This window comes from Lepidochelys kempii, chromosome 5, assembly GCF_965140265.1.
Source record: "Lepidochelys kempii isolate rLepKem1 chromosome 5, rLepKem1.hap2, whole genome shotgun sequence".
Classification (NCBI taxonomy): Eukaryota; Metazoa; Chordata; order Testudines; family Cheloniidae; genus Lepidochelys; species Lepidochelys kempii.
Genome location: NC_133260.1, coordinates 51,544,787 through 51,562,073, shown reverse-complemented (window position 1 = coordinate 51,562,073; position 17,287 = coordinate 51,544,787). Strand labels below are relative to the sequence as shown.

Genomic DNA, 17,287 nt, shown 5'->3' with positions numbered 1-17,287 from the left:
TGCAAATATTTTAAACCATCTAACTGAACGATCTCATTGCATATGGTGATACTGGATTTTGCCACTTACTAAAACCAGATAACTTACATCTATACAGCATGTTAAAGTAGAATGAATTCAACTGAACAAGAACATTCCTGCAATAGAAGTTCCATGATGTTTATTTAAATTGATTTATATTGAAACTTGCATTTTGAAAGTGTTATTAAAAAGTCATCCTTTGAGTCTTAGGATTCAGAGTAAAGCTCCAACGGACTAAAAAATGAATGAAAATTGTTTCTTTAGTTGTGTTCTGAAACATTACAAGCATCTTCATTGTATGGGTCATACTAGACATTAAAATATGAGTTTTTGAACTTTAATGTTGTCTCCTGAAAAATAGCATTTTATCTATGGAATAGTACAAATTGCAATGTTATGCCTATACAGTTAATAGTCATATGTTTGAAGAAACACTGTGCTACAGATGGAACTGAATTCCATTTCTATTTGGACAACATTGTAAAATTACTAAGAGTATAGTTGTAGTCTGAAAAGTTAGTAGTCTTGTTATTCAGCAGGAATAAAGAATATTTGTTTTTAATTAAAGCAAAAAAGAAAAAAATTGAAGGGACTGTTTTGTTTCAATATTATTTGTGAATTAAAAAAATATGTAGGGAATCAGCTTCGTTGTAATATCTTGTTTTATCATAACTAATCAGTATTTTTCCCTCTGCTTTTACAAGAGGAGAGGAATCAAAATTATCTAAACCTGTGAGAAGGGTCCTTTGCAGAAGGTTCCCTCCTGCCCTCTAGTGCTTTGAAAAGCCCTCCACAACAGCTCAGTGGAGTTAGAGTAGAAAAGGTAGAACTAGTGAGCACGCACGACAGACAGACCAGAAGTAGAATTGCTTGTGCTAAGGGCCTAGAGACCAGTTGACTTTAAAAAGAAGCACGTGCAGCTGGACCTTGATACTAGCATTAGGAGCTAGTTTATAGTCTTACTGTAATTTAAAATTACTTCCAAATTAAATACATCAGTTAATACCATAATATGCTATTATATGGGGGGAAACGTAACCAAGTGTTCATGTCAGCTGTAACAAAACAATCCATTACTTTAAAAATGGAAAAGGGTACATTAGAGACATTTTTATTCCTCTTATATTGTAAACGCTTTTTTCAATAGTTTTTTAAATTGTCTGATTTTGTGTTGACTCTATATTGATACTTTAAATTGTTAATATTTCCAGGGGGTGGGGGTGAAGTAATTTACCTCTCCTTGGTTAAACATAAAATTAAGTTACTTTTAGTTATATCTTTGTCTACTGTAAATACAAAATAAGACACAACATTTTTCATTACAGTGAACTCCTACTCCATGAGTTTAAAATAACACAACATTTTACTTTTGTTATCAGGTATTTGTTTTCTTTTAGAGTTGATATTATATGCTGGCGTACTTGATCCTTCTCAGTCCAGTGAGCCCCAAGATGGATGAAACATACTGTATGTCATGCAAATACTGCTATTTCAGCCTAAGGAGTGTATTTTCAAAGCAGCACAAGGATGGTAATGTACACTCAGAATTGTTTTGTATTAGATGTTTACTAATTTTCCTAATAGTCGTTAACGTAAATTTCTTAATGTAGATATATTTTATTAGTATTTGATTTTGTTGTTCCATTATTGCCCAGATTTGTGTTTATACTTACTTACTCGATTTAATTTATAGAATTTTTTTGAGGAAAACCACAATGCAAAAAAAAAAGTGTTTGAAATGTGATAATATCTAATGCTGATGTGAGAAAATACTGTAGGATTACTTCTGATCTTGCGTCCATTGGTATACACCAGGAATAGCTCCAATCTGAGTGGAATTATATCAAATGTCAAATGAGTGAAATCAGTGTAAAGCTAGTGTAAGTGAGTTTAGCATCACTTTGTGAATACAGTATGGGGTGTAATATAGGCTACTACTGAATAAGCATGAACATTAAAAAGGGAACAAAAGATGTAAATCAATGATGATATAGCAATATAATTTAATATTTGAAAACTTTGTGCTTGTTCATGAAAATGGAAAGATTGTATTTTCACAAATTACTATCAAATAGGGAAATTATAGGCTGGTTAATCTTTTTCCTATTCATTCTCTCTGAAAATTAGGTGTTTTCAACAGCTAGGGAAGAACAAGGGCAAGACTGGTATGATGGATGAATCAGTAGAGGTATCAATTGATGGGAACTCCCTTATAAAAGCTGTCTATCAAAGCAGACTTCGCCTCACAAGACTATTGTTAGAAGGTGGAGCATACGTTAATGAGAGTAACGACCGAGGTGAAACACCTTTAATGATTGCCTGTAAGACACAGCATGTGGACCAGCAGAGTGTTAGCAAAGCAAAAATGGTTAAATATTTGCTGGAAAATAAGGCAGATCCAAATATACAGGACAAATCTGGAAAGACAGCCTTGATGCATGCATGCTTGGAAAAGGCTGGCCATGAAGTGGTTTCTTTGTTGCTGAAAAATGGAGCTGACCTAAGTCTGCAAGACCATTCTGGTTACTCTGCACTTGTTTATGCAGTAAACTCTGAAGACCGAGAGACCCTGAAAGTTCTCCTAAATGCTTGTAAAGCAAAAGGAAAAGAAGTAATCATCATTACAACAGACAAGTCTCCATCTGGAAGGCAGACAACTAAACAGTATTTAAATGTGCCTCCTACTGACATTGAGGAATGCCATTCTCCAACTGCCTGCACTTCCCCATCAGAAATAGAACTTAAAACATCTCCACTTTCAAATTCATGTGAAACAGAAAAAACCCTTTTTAGCTTTAAAGAACCAGATCAGCCTGGAAGCATGAAAAATATATCTGAGCCAGTCTCTCCTACTAGAAAACCAAATTTAACACATGTAGGACCCAAGCTGGCACAAGTGCAGCGTCTGCATTCTGAGTCTTGGATAAAAAGCTCTCTGTTCCATCAGAATAAAATTTCCTCTTTACAAGAAGAACTTCAGGATATAACTCCAGAGGAAGAACTGTCTCTGAAAGTCAATGGACTAGCCTTATCTAAGAGATATATTACTAGACACCAAAGCATTGATGTAAAAGACCCTGCTCATTTGTTGAAAATCTTTGATGAAACTGGCTCAAAACGGTTGTCATATGAGGAGATAAATTCTCAGTCACCTTATTCTGAGAGAAACCTTAGCCAGAGTGAAATTCCTGTAGATCAGGATTCAGATTCAGTCCAAATGAGATTTGTTTCAACCCTGAGAAGTATTGTTCAAAAAAGAAGTTTAGGGGCAAATCACTACAGCTCTGATTCTCAACTAACTACTAGTCTGAGTCCTGCTACCACAGAAGATAGCAAATCACTTCTAGGAAAGAAAAAGATTCTCTCTCCTTCTCCCTCCTTGTTATCAAGTTCCAGAGAATTGCTAGAGAACATGCCTCCTGGTCCACTGAACAGGAGAAACCATGCTGTTTTAGAGAGAGGAGGGTCAGGAGCCATATCTTTAGATCATATTGCCCAAACTAGGCCAGGTTTCCTTCCACCTTTAAATATGAATCCTCATCCTCCAATTCCAGATATTAGTTTTAGCAACAAGATTTCTGGAATTGTTTCTTTGGGACAAAAAACCCTAATTCCAACAGCACCTGCATTTCCCAAAGAGTTCAAAAGTAACAAAATGTTGGTAAGGAGGCAGTCATTACAAACTGAACAGATTAAGCAACTCGTGAATTTTTAATAGGGTACTAAAGTGTTAACAGATTTATACAACATGTACATACTTGCAGCTTTATTCCTTTGGAATAAATATACCCCAAAGCAGAGAGCCCACACAAGGTCTTCTGCACAACAAAGGCCTTTAACATGGGACTCCTGGATGGACTCTGGGATGAGTTTCATCTTAGATTTAGCTAATAAGTGTGTTCATCTAAATTTACTCTGCTGCTATAATCTGCAAAATGACAAATTATATTTTCACCATATTTTTCATAATAGAAAACTAAAACACTATGGACATGATTCTCTGTATCCCCATACTTCGTGAGTCATTGACACAAAACACTTATATTCTGATTTGGTAGCATTTTACACTCAGTTTGTACTCACTTTGCATAGATGTAAGTGACTACATAAAGTGCAGGGCAATGGAGAATTAGACTATATGATAGCTATTCTCCTCTACCTATATTGATGGAACTATTATCAGGAGCTGATTAGTAGGAGTTACAAGCCCCTAAGGAGCAGAGAACAGGCTTAATGTGGGAAAATTATACAAAATAGCTACAATTCTAAAGTAAAACAGACATCAAAACTGATAAAAATAATGTACAATTCATGTTTTTATTAAGCAACAGCTTCAATTTAATTCAATCAATAACAGAGTATTTCTGAATTATTGCTTTTAAATACTGCATATTAAATAATGGAGTAACTTATTAAAGAAATAGATAACTGTTTCATCATGAGCTGGACTAAAATGTCATACTTTAAGATTGCCAACATGTAATGTTTCTTTCCCACTTAAAGTTCAGACTCTGCTTTTGTCTTTTTTTTTTTTTTTTAAATACAAATTTTACGGATACTCTAGGATTTGGCTCTTATATGGCACTTTTATCATCTCACTTCTAAAAGTCTGTACATTTTAAAATTTTATTTTCACGTACTTTATACAAATCGTTTATTCTTATTAACATGGTGGTTGTGAATTATACTGAAACTAGATATTTGCTTCTAGAAATATCCAGTAGATATCTGTGGTGTTGCAACTTTAGTCCTAATCCAAATAGTATTACAAAATGTTCTCTAACAAAAAAAAGTTAGCTTTGTGCCATCAGTATAAGTATATTTATTATCTATTTGAAATTTACAATCCCTATCATCCCCTTTGTTGCAAAAACACTTCCTCCCTTGGAGAAGGCAATACTAGCCCCATGGAAAGGATAAGAGCATAGTTTGCATTCATGCAGAACCTAACAATCTGTAGCAAATGCTAACCTCAACCCCCCTAGATTTTAGAGCCTGGCATTAGCTCTTCTACACCCTGAGCGGGCCCCCTAATCCATGGTAAAGCATGATTGGCTGGTTGGCCAGGTGATATCTCATGGGTTGCTAGCCCCTGGCTATGTCCCAGGCCTCCTAAGAAGAGCTAAGATGAGAACTGAAGCCATTGATATAAATTTAGTGCATCAACTTTAAAAGGATTTTCCACATTAAACTGTGGTTTTAAAGGTGACTGTGTCACCTAAAGTGACTTCTCTTTGACTACTCCACTTAAAATTCCATGGAACCTCAAATGTATAGGGACTGCTGGTGGTTGAGGGGAGTACACACTGTAAAGATCTGCTCCCTCCTTTCTACCATATCTAACTCCATTCAAGCATGATTACCACATTTTTCCTTAACTCTGCACCATGCAGGGGACATAGACTTCCGCTCTGAAAAATGTTTGTGCTTACTTGTTTTTTGTGAACAGCTTTTTTTCAAAGCCAATTTTTTGATCCAGACCATTCTTCCAATGAAAAGCTCTTGTCACTTGCAGTTTGATAGGAAAACTATCTTCTATATACACAGAAATCAACTATAAAAGGATGTTAAGATTGCCAAGTCAAGCACTCAAAAGTTAAGAAATTCCAGAATTAAGGTTGTCTATGGGTTTCATAGCACTGGCTGACAGCAGAGGAATTTTCAGACTCAGGAATCATAGGACTGGAAGGAACATTGGGAGGTCTTCCAGTCCAGTTCCCTGCATTCAAGGCAGGACTAAGTATTTCTCTAACCTGCTATAAAAAAATCTCTAATGATGGAAATTTCACAACCTCCCTGGATAATTTATTCCAGTGCTTAGCTTCCCTGACAGGAAGTTTTTCCTAATGTCCAGCATAAACCACCCTTGCTGCAATTTAAGCCCATTAGGAACATAAGAACAGCCATACTGGGTCACACCAAAGGTCCATCTAGCCCAGTATCCTGTCTTCTGACAATGGCCAATGCCAGATGCCCCAGAGGGAATGAACAGAACAGGTAATTATCAAGTGATCCATGCCCTGTCGCCCATTCCCAGCTTCTGGCAAACAGAGGCTAGGGACACCATCCCTGCCCTTCCTGGCTAATGGCCATTGATGGACCTATCCTCCATGAATTTATCTAGTTCTTTTTTGAATCCTGTTATGGTCTTGGCCTTCACCACATCCTCTGGCAAAGAGTTCTACAGGTTGACAGTGCGTTGTGTGGAAAAAATACTTCCTTTTGTTTTTAAACTTGCTGTCTTAATTTCATTTGGTGACCCCTAGTTCTTGTTATGTGAAAGAGTAAATAACGGTTCCTTATTTACCTTCTCCATACCAGTCATGGTTTTATAGACCTCAATCATATCCCCCCTTAGGTGTCTCTTTTCCAAGCTGAAAAGTTCCAGTCGTATTAATTTCTCTTCATATGGAAGCTGTTCCATACCCCTAATGATTTGTTGCCCTTTTCTAAACCTTTTACAATATAAATTTTTTTGAGATAAGGCAACCACATCTGCATGCAGTATTCAAGATGTGGGTGTGCCATGGATTTATATAGAGGCAATCTATTTTCTGTCTTTTCTATCCATTTCTTAACGATTCCCAATGTTCTGTTCACTTTTTTGACTGCCGCTGCACATTGAGTGGAGTGCACATTGCTTCTTGTCCTATCCTCGGAGGTTAACAAGAACAATTTTTCTTCCTGCTCCTTGTAACAACCTTTTGTGTACTTGCAAACTGTTATGTCCCCCGTCTTCTCCTTTCCTGACTGAAAAAATTGGATTTGTTTAATCTTCCCTCATAGGTAATGTTTTCTAGACATTTAATCATTGTTCTCCTCTGGACTTTCTTTAATTTGTCCACATCTTTCCTGAAATGTGGTGCCCAGAAGTGGACACAATACTCTAGTTAAGGCCTAATAAGCACGGAGTAGAGCAGAAGAATTACTTCTCATTTCTTGCTTACCATACTCCTGCTAATACATCCCAGAATGGCGTTTGCTTTTTTTGCAACAGTATTACACTGTTGACTCCTGTTTAGCTTATGATCCATTACGACCCCCAGATCCCTTTGTGCAGTACTCCTTCCTAGGCAGTCATTTCCTATTTTGTATGTGTGTATTTGATTGTTCCTTCTTAAGTGGAGTACTTTGCATTTGTCCTTATTGAATTTCATCCTATTTACTTCAGACCATTTCTCCTGTTTGTCCAGGTCACTTTGAATTTTAATCCTGTTCTCTAAAGCACTTGTACCCCCTCTCATCTTGGTATCATGTGCAAACTATAAATGTACTTTCTATGCCATAATCTAAATCACTGATGAAGATATTGAACACAACTGGGTCCAGAATTCATCCCTCTGGGACTTCACTTGAAGCTTGACTGTGTGAACCACTGATAACTACTCCCTGGGAATGGCTTTCCAACCAGTTTATGCATTCACCTTAGAGTAGCTCTATCTATGAAGTGAGCTGTAGCTCACAAAAGCTTATGCTCAAATAAATTTGTTAGTCTCTAAGGTGCCATAAGTATTTTTCTTTTTGCAAATACAGACTAACACGGCTGCTACTCTTAAATCTATCTATGTTGTTTTTCCCTAGTATGTTTATGAGAAGGTTGTGTGAGACAGTATCAAAAGCCCTACTAAAGTCAAGATATATTGCATATACTGCTTCCCCCACAATCTACAAGGCTTGTTATCCTGTCAAAAGACAGCTGTTTGGTTGGTTAGACGTGATTTGTTCTTGACAAATCCATGCTGATGATGACTTATCAACTTATCTTCTAGGTGTTTGCAATTTGACTGCTTAATCATTTGCCCCATTATCCTTCTAGGTACTGATGTTAAACTGACTGGTCTGTAATTCTCTGAATTGCCCTTATTTTGCTTTTTATAGATTAGCACTATATTGGCTCTTTTCCAGTCCTCTGGAATCTCTCCCGTCTTCCATGACTTTTTGACAATAATCTCTAATGGCTCAGACATCTCCTCAGTCAGCTTCTTGAGTATTCCAGGCTCTATTTCATCAGGCCTTGGTGATTTGAAGAAATCTAGCTTGTCTGGAAGATCTGTGTACCCCCAGGCATACGAGTAGCCCCTGGCTGAAAACCACTGTTCCGAACAATCTCTCATAATGGGAATTATCAGCGCCATCTATAGTGAAGGTTGCCTATCAGCTCTACCTATAATACGCTAAGATTGGATCTCTTAGCAATTTTGTAAAAATGGTATTGTGAAGTCCAACATTTTTGTTTTGAAATGATTCAATATCAAACTTCCTCATTTGTACACTGAGCATGTTTTTGTTAAACTACAAGTCTTACAAACTCCGCCAGCCAAGTCAAGCTGAGTTCTTTCCTTCATATGCATATTCACTGGTATAAAAGACTAGTAGGATAAATTAGGTCTTCAGTTAAACCTGTGCAACACAGGTGACTTCAAATTAAGTCCCTACTGCCATCTGAGTATCCTTATTGCTTAAGAGGGTTGGTATAGGTGTAACTAAATTGGAATCTTCTAAAAATTGGGAATAGAGCCCAGCTCTCCTGAATCCCAGTCCAGTGCTGCATCTCCTACCAAATGCCGCAAGAGAATACGACTCAGAATACAAATATGGAAGAAATATGTTGAGCAGCATGGTACCACTTTTTCAGTAATTTTTCTGAACAGGTTAACATTTTTAAAGGTGTAATGTAGTCCTTCAAAATTATTAGGCTCCTATGCTACGTATCACATGCACACTTAAAGATGATCTCCAAAAGATTTTTATTTTAAAATTTCCACTTGTTGCGTGGGGGTTTGTTTTGCTTCATTATGATGGTTAGAGCCCTGGGAGGTTTTCTTTTTTACATTTTTTTTTCCGCCTGATATTTTTACCTTTGTAATATTAAGAATGTCAAATGTAATGATCTGAGTTTTCTAGAAGAATTTTGGAAAGTTTCAGACATGTTCATGGTGAATTCTGAACACTCTTACTGAAGGGGCATGGATATTGAATATTTAACAACAGTTTCCTTTATCCAAAATGTTAACTACCAATTGACGTTAACCAGGTGTTTAGTTTAATTAAAAAAAAAACCTCAAACGCTAACTCCTCCCCCCCCCACCCCTCTTTAGTGGCTCAACTTTTACTTTTTTGGTGCTTGTAATTTTAAAAATGCACCTGGTCCCCAGTTACCACAGAATCTTTTATCCTAGATAAAACTTAAATTTCTGTTATAAAAAACAAACAGCAAAAACTCTACCTTTAAAATAAAACACAAAACCGCTTTCAGGTTGTCTTTATATGTAGCAAAGACACGCACTCCCTCCCCCCCGCTTTGCAGGTTACTTTTAAAAAGTGAGTTTGACATGGCTAAGTCCTGAAGGGGTACAGGGTAAAATAACTTAAAGAAGTTAGCTTACAGTTTTAAAATTTCATTACTGCTTTTCCTAGAAATCCTTGTCTTTGATAAGAATAATGGTGTATTGTATGGATTATGTAATAATAATTAAAAATGGAACCGTAAAATCCTTTAAGCTTTCTACAGTTTCATTTTTAAGAGAAAAAGTGAGCTTTTCATAACACCCAAATAACAAATTTTCTTTAAAGGATTCTCACTTTTAAGTGTTGTACTGCTACAGATACAGCAGAATTCCCCTTTTTGCCCTGGTGAGGCAGTGGTAATTCATGATGAGTCAGGATCTCCTCACGTGTAAATAAGTGCCACTGTTGAAGAAGCTTCCACTCTCTTGTTAGAAATTAAGCATGGAGCTCTCCACAGGAACTGTGACCTTTTATCACCATCCATCTACTTCAACTGTTTTGGGAATTCTATCATGGTCTCCCCGCTTTCCAATCAACCCAGTTAGTTATAGGCCTGATGTTTTGGGACTCTAAGAATATGTCTACAATGCAGCTGGGAGCATGCTTCCTAGCAATGTTAGACAGATACACAAGCTACCACACTAAAAGTAGCAATATGGCTGTGGTGTCATGGATGGTAGCTCTGAGTAGCTGCCTGAGTATGTACCGAGGGGATCAGGCAGACTTGTACTCAGGGAACGAGTCTAAGCCACAGCCCATGCTGCCACTGCCATGCAGCTATTTTTAGCATGATAGCTCAAGCAGAACCAGCACCTGTCAGTCAACCTATGCTGGGAAACATGCTCCCAGCTGCAGTGTAGACATAACCAAGGAGACCATGGCTTTATTTTGCCATTCTTTCCAATCAAGCTAGCTTTGATACATTCCTTGGAGCACTTAAGTTTTTTGCTTTGGACTTGATGTTTTGTAATCCCATTTTGGTGCGTTTGGGTCATAGCTTTGACATTTTTTTCTCCCTGGTGTTTTGGCATATCAGTAAATGTTGCGGTTCAAATACAAGACAGCACAAAGCTTTAAGCAAGCAAGCAGGCTGGTCTGCCAACGGACTGCTCCTGTCAGCTTTCCACCCTCTCCTTTATTCTTTCTCTCCCCCCGCGCATTACATTCTCCAACGGATAAAAGGAATACACTGGCTTTGTTTAACATTCTTATTTACCAATTTCTATCTACCGCATTCCTTGCTCTCGGGCCTTGAGCCCAGTCCTGGGAGGCTTCCCACGCTTCATGTCATCTGGGTGAGATTCCAAGGTTCATGCCCTTGAGAGGAGCCGTGTGTGCACTGCTCCTACACAACACTCCGGGTGTGCCCTGAGTATTGCCAAGTGCATGAACTTTGTATGAATGCTACATCCCCTCCTTTTTTGTTTATTTGTGCTCGGCCATCTCATGGTAGCCATCAATTTGCTTTTGCAAGCCATTAACTCCCGGACAAACAAGGTCATAACTCGTGGAGCCTGCCAGAGTGGTTCTCAACAAAGCCTTAACAAAAAGGAAATACATTGCACACAGCAACAGCAAAAAATAAGCCCAAGAAGGTAAAGTGTAGTTGGCTGGGCCCCAATTAGCCATGCTAGAGTAAGGGGAAGAGAGGTTCGCGTAAGCAGCAAGCATCATCTCATTCCCTATTTCCTCAGGGTGACGACATACTGGAATAAGGCACGTACCTAACAATTCTTCAGCTGCTACAAAATCAGATAAACAAAAGTGGGTAACACTTGCTATTGAAGCCAATCTTTCCCATAGGTTATATGTCATTCGGGCCCGTAACGGAGGAGGCGCTCCTGAGTCAACCCCTACAGGAAATAGCAGGCACATAAGGCACACAATCAATACAGAATTAGCAGTGATTTGGGCGAGAATGGCCACAAACAGAGTCTCAGGAGTCTCTGGCTGTTGGTTTGCTGCCAGTCTTCATTGAGCCACGGTGACCAATGCTTTCACTGCTCCCCATGTCACAGGCTGGCTTGGGACGCTACGTCTCCTCCATCTCCGTCCTGCCATTCTCGACCCAGGAGGCACCGCGTTCTCCTCCAAGGTCAGCTGAAACTCCGGTATGGGGTTTGACAGCCCCTGGTGCCACGCCATGCTGTTTCAGTGCCGGTCGCACACACCGGGCCGGAACCCACAACGGTCCTGCAGGGAGAGACACAGCAGCATATCCCCGCCCCCAAGTAATTATAGGTACTGGGCCCAACCATTGTGGATCGGGCAGCTGACGGTAACAGACAGGCGGTCTTTCCAGTACCTCGGACTTATGAAAATGCCAATCCGCGGGGGTCTGCTGATCTGTATTCAGTGTTAAATTATTTAAAGTAAACAAAAGGACACGCAATTGTTGCTGAATGTCTCCTAAGGTTCGGAGACGCAGCTCCCCTTGTTTTAATTGTTAGTCAAGCAAGGTTTTTAGCGGGCGATTTGCACGTTCAACAATAGCTTGGCCTGTGGAATTATAAGGGATCCCGTGTTTGAGACGGACGTCCCATTGGGCACAAAAGGTGGAGAGGGCGGTGGAGCAATAGGCTGGGGCATTATCCGTTTTTATCTGGCTCGGGTGACCCATAACAGCAAAACAGGCTAGCAAGTGGTGAATAACTTTGGGAGTGGCTTCCCCACGCTGTAGGGTCGCCCAGAGAAATCCAGAATAGGTATCAATGGAGACATGTAAGAACGAATAGGGGCGGAATTGTGGCACGTGAGTGACATCCATTTGCCACAGCTGATTCGCTGCGGTACCTCTGGGGTTAACGGCATAAGAAAATGTAGGGGCAGCAGCGGCACAGTGGGGGCAGGAATGAGCAATAGAACGTGCATGATCAGCAGGAATGTGAAATTGTCGGGCCAAAAGAGAGGCAGACTGATGAAAAAAAGAATGGCTTTCAATGGGGTCAGAAAAGAGGGAATTTACCTGACCACGTAATGCGCGATCAGCGGGCGCATTGCCTTCAGTGAGTATCCCAGGCAGAGGGGTATGACTGCGAATATGAGCAACAAAATAAGGGAAATTACGAGTGGTGATGAGATACTGTAAGGACAAAAACAGGCGAAGACAGTCCGCATCGACCTGAGGGGGTAATGAGGGCAAGGGGTAAATGATCAATTACCTGATAAACATAATGGGTGTCCACAATTAAATTAAAGGGACAATCAGCAAAAAGTTGAAAGGCCAAAATAACAGCAGCTAGATCTGAGCGCTGCGCGGAACGCTGAGGCAGCGTAAAACGAGAATGCTAACGAGGGGAGTCACCTAATTGATAGGTGACAACACCGCGATGTGGATAGCCATCAGTAAAAAGAGTGATAGCTGAAACAATAGGTCAAGAACAGCTAAGACGATGTACGATTAGTGGCACCTTTTGTGTGATCACCAACCAAGGATCTTTTGGGGGATTATAAGAAACCTCTCCCACATAATCACAAAGAGCAACCTGCCAGGCCAAGGAGGTGTGGTACAAGGAATCAAATTCACTACGTGACAAGGGGAACACAATGGCAACTAAATCAGTGCCTGTGAGTTGCACTGCACGGTGGCGGGCTTTACGAACAAGGTCGGAGAGGGCGTCTAAATAAGGATAAATGTTCCGAGGAGGAGTGGAAGACAAATATATCCACTCTATGATAGAGACGGCTGTGTCTGTATGAGGTACAAACAGAGCCGCAGTAGGTGTATGAGGGGTGGCAAGGAGAACTAACCACAGGGGACGAACCTCAGTGAGTCTATCCACAAACTGCTGACTCAACACTGCATTGATCTATTGAATGCAGGCAATGTGCTCCTCAGTGATGGCAATAACTGCGCCCGGTGCCCGAGCTCCACATAGGAGCTCGAACAACGGCTGCAGCATCGATGTGGGGAGACGGAAGTAGGGTCGAATCCAATTTAAATGACCCAAAATTTGTTGTAATTTAACGAGGGTTAGGGGTTGGGGTAGGACCACTTCCGGGCGAACAGGGGCAGCATAGGTTTGTAAAACCTTATGCCCCAGATATTGGTAGGGATAAGAGCGTTGGATTTTTTCTGGTGCCACTAACAGGCCATTTTGGCCAAGAATCTGAGACTGATATTCAAGCTGTTGTGCCATGACCTGGGGACCGCTAAGCAAAATATCATCCATATAATGGTAGACCTTTAGTGTGGGGTATCGGGCACGAAAAGGGGCGAGGGCCCAATCCACAAAAAGTTGACACAAGGTTGGACTATTTTGCATTCCCTGGGGCAAGACCTTCCACTGATACCTTTGAGAGGGTCACTGATTATTATATTCTGGCACCGTAAACGTGAATTTTTCGCGATCTTGTGGGCAAAGGTTGTGAAAAAACAATCTTTTAAATCTAACACACAAAGCTGATTGGTTTGAGGAATTAAATTCGGGTTTGGCAACCCAAACTGCAAGGGGCCCATGGGTTGGATGCGTTTATTTATTTCCCTTAAATCGTGTAACAGCCTCCATCCACCAGATTTTTTCTTAATAACGAACACCGGGGTGTTCCAAGGACTAGTGGAGCTCTCCAAGCGCTGTGCATGCAAATGTTGTTGCACAAGCGAATGAAGCGCTTTCAGCTTTTCTAGGGGGAGGGGCCACTGGTCAATCCATACGGGCTCTAAGGATTGCCATACCAATGCCATGCGGAGGGCAAGGTGGGTGAGGGATGGTTTTGGGCCATTCTATATTAATATCGAGGGTGGTGTCCAGCTTTACAAGTAAGTCACGGCCCCAAATATTAAGGTGGACAGGGAGCACAAAAGGGCGGATTGTAGCAAGGGCACGGCCTCCTGGTTTAGAGACCGTGACCCAAGACAAACTTTGGCGCCCGGGTTTGCTACCCCCGATCCCCCACAACTCTTTAGAACGAACTGTTGGCCAACTGACCGGCCAGTCCTGATCACGAATCACCGTAACGTCAGCTTCAGTGTCCACCAGCTCTGTAAAAGGAAAATTACTTAAAAGAAGTGTTAACTGAGGTTTCGAGGGGCGGAGCGACATTATCAGAGCAACAAGTGGAGAGGACGTGCCGTGAGGCGGCGACTGAGACAGCGTCGATCCAAAGCTGCCTCCGCCCCGGGCTCAATCCTCTGCGGCTGGCACCTGATAGGGGACTAAAATCAATTGTGCAATTGACCGTCCACGCGGGAGCGACTGCGGAAGATGGGTCCACACCTGAACCTTAATAACGCCAGTGTAATCGGCGTCAATGACCCCTTGGATGACAAAAAAACCCTGTTTCCCAGCATGTGAGCGAGGGAGAACCAGACCCTCAAATCCGGCAGGGAGAGGTCCCGTTACCTGTGTAGGTATGGCGCAAACCTCCCCCGGCAACTGAAAATCAGCGTCCTCCTGCATAATCAAATCAAGCCCTGCACTTCTGGCAGTCGCTGCCCTCATGGGGTCTATGGATTGTAAGGCAAAGGAACAGTTGTTTGAGTGGGAAACACCCCCGTTTGGCCCTGGGTTCGGGGGGGACCCGTTGTGCAGTTTCCCGACCCGCTACGACACTGATTAGCCCAGTGATAGCCCTTCCGACACTTGGGGCACTTCTTTGAGGGGCGGGCGGGCACCGCCGATGAGCGGCACTCCCACTGAAAGTGACCCTCCTTACCACAGCGATAACAACGCTTCCCCTCCTTCCCGCTTTTCCGCAGGGCGGCGGCCAGAACCCCAGCTTTATGTGCTTGTGTCCCGATGTTTTGGCACGCCCGCAGCATGTCCGACAGCTCTAGAATTCCAGAGGCTTGTGCCGCCTGGAGAGCACGGCGGCAATCCTCGTTCGCATTTTCAACCGCCATTTTTAACAGAATCTCCTGAGCTGCCACAGGGTTATCCACCTGTCGGAGGATAGCCTCCTGCAATCTGTTGGTAAAATCCATAAAGGACTCTGATGCACCCTGACGGATACTGGCAAAGCTTTTGGTAGGCCTGCCTGAATCCGGGACCTTCCGGAAAGCATGCTGGGCGCAGGCGGAAATAATGGGGAAGACGGCCTGAGGGAGTTGAGACTGCATCTGAACGGTAGCAAACTGGCCCTCCCCTGCTAAGTGCTCATAAATGACACCTTGCTCTCTATATACCTGGGCTTGGCGTTCCGCCATCTGCCGATACTCACTAAGCCAAATAACATACTGACTGGGCGTCAGCATCATGCGCAACAGCGCCTTCCAATCTTCAGGGACCAGGGTGTACCGAGTACCTAGCCCTTCAATGAGACCACGTACATACATGCTAGTCAGGCCGAACTCGCGAATCGCTTTCTTTACCTCTCGGATCACCGAGTAAGGCAAACTGACCCAGTTTGCAAGCTGGTTGCCCTGGCCATCATCCTGCCAGGTCACCGGGCAAACTGAGACCATATCAGCTAATTCCTCTGCTGTAAGATCTGGGTGAGTCCTCGCTGTGTGAACCATTTGTTGCACCAGCGAAAACCCCTGAGCAGACACGGACGACCCCCCAGTGGGCCCCTGAGCATGGGGCCCCATGGGGGGATGGTGATCACACACCGGCTCCGGTGGGGAAGACAGGGGAGGCGGTGGTAATTGAGGCGCTGGGGAAGAAGCAGGGGGAGGGATGGCTGCAGGAGCGGACGGGGGTGGTGAGATCGGCAGCCCCTCTATTGGCACGGGAGAGGGTCTGTGTCGCATCGCCAGGAGGGGGGATGGCTGCAGGAGCGGACGGGAGTGGCGAGATCACCAGACTCTCTATTGGCACGAGGGAGGGCCTTTCCAAGGTGACACACTGTATCGCGTCGCGGCAGAGGTGCCAGGCATGTAAAGCCTGCACGGGTGCCCAAGGCTCTTTGTGCAATGACTGGCCCAACCGCTTCCAGTCCGCTAGCTTAAGGGTTCCGGCTTCAGGGTACCACGGGCATTGGGCACTCACCTCCTGTAGCAGGAGAGTAAGTTCTCGAGTGGGGCAATCATGCTGAGCCTTACGCAGCAAATACTGTAGCTCATTGCGGTATTGCACTTGCAAAGCAGAGAAGGAGCTTCCCATACTTACCACAATGAAAAATACTCACCGGGATCCGCGAAGCGGATGAGTGACGCGTCTGAAACCCTTGCCGGGCGAGGTGAGTGCTGAGGGCCCCACGTTTGGGCACCAGTTGTTGCGGTTCAAATACAAGACAGCACAAAGTTTTAAGCAAGCAAGCAGGCTGGTCTGCCAACGGACTGCTGTCAGCTTTCCACCCTCTTCTTTATTCTTTCTCTCCCCCCGCGCATTACATTCCCCAACAGATAAAAGGAATACACTGGCTTTGTTTAACATTCTTATTTACCAATTTCTATCTAGCGCATTCCTTGCTCTTGGGCCTTGAGCCCAGTCCTGGGAGGCTTCCCACGGTTCATGTCATCTGGGCGAGATTCCAAGGTTCATGCCCTTGAGAGGAGCCGTGTGTGCACTGCTCCTACACAACACTCCGGGTGTGCCCTGAATGTTGCCAAGTGCATGAACCTTGTATGAATGCTACAAGTAAACTTCCAGTGTTCACTGCTCCTGTGGCCTCCTATTTCAGCTATGTTTGGTGCATTTATTTTCAGTTCTCTCCATGTCTCCCACCTTGATCTTTAGATGTTCTAATTCAAACACTTCAAAACCTTATATAACTTAATACTATATACATTTTCCCCCTAGATATAATGCTCCTCCTCTTGCAATAAGAGGGGGAAGTAGCCCAAAGCCTTTTGGAAGTATGATTGTGGTCCAAGATGCTTCCTTAAGGGAAGACAGCATGAGGGCCTAACCGTCTCTATCAATAAAGGGCTATTTCTTCCTCATATGTCTTCACTTCAAGCACTATTATTTGTATTACAGTAGCACTTAAGGCCCCCAATGAAGTTTGCAGACTCATTGTGGTAGATACTGTAAAAACAGATTTCAGAGTAGCAGCTGTGCTAGTCTGTATTCGCAAAAAGAAAAGGAGTACTAGT

The 17,287-nt window shown here is 42.5% G+C and overlaps 1 protein-coding gene across 3 annotated transcripts in view; it reads left to right on the top strand.

Annotated features, from left to right (window-relative positions):
* The window catches only part of ANKRD34B (ankyrin repeat domain 34B), a 31,942-nt gene extending 16,016 nt beyond the window's left edge, over positions 1-15,926 (top strand). For all 3 annotated transcript variants that reach the window (XM_073344361.1, XM_073344360.1, XM_073344359.1), the window contains exons 2-3: positions 1,401-1,551; positions 2,149-15,926. In XM_073344361.1, coding sequence (XP_073200462.1) covers positions 1,496-1,551; positions 2,149-3,736 — 1,644 coding nt within the window. In that variant the 5' untranslated portion in view covers positions 1,401-1,495 and the 3' untranslated portion in view covers positions 3,737-15,926. The remainder of the gene's footprint in view (positions 1-1,400; positions 1,552-2,148) is intronic.
* The last annotated feature ends 1,361 nt before the right edge of the window (positions 15,927-17,287 follow it).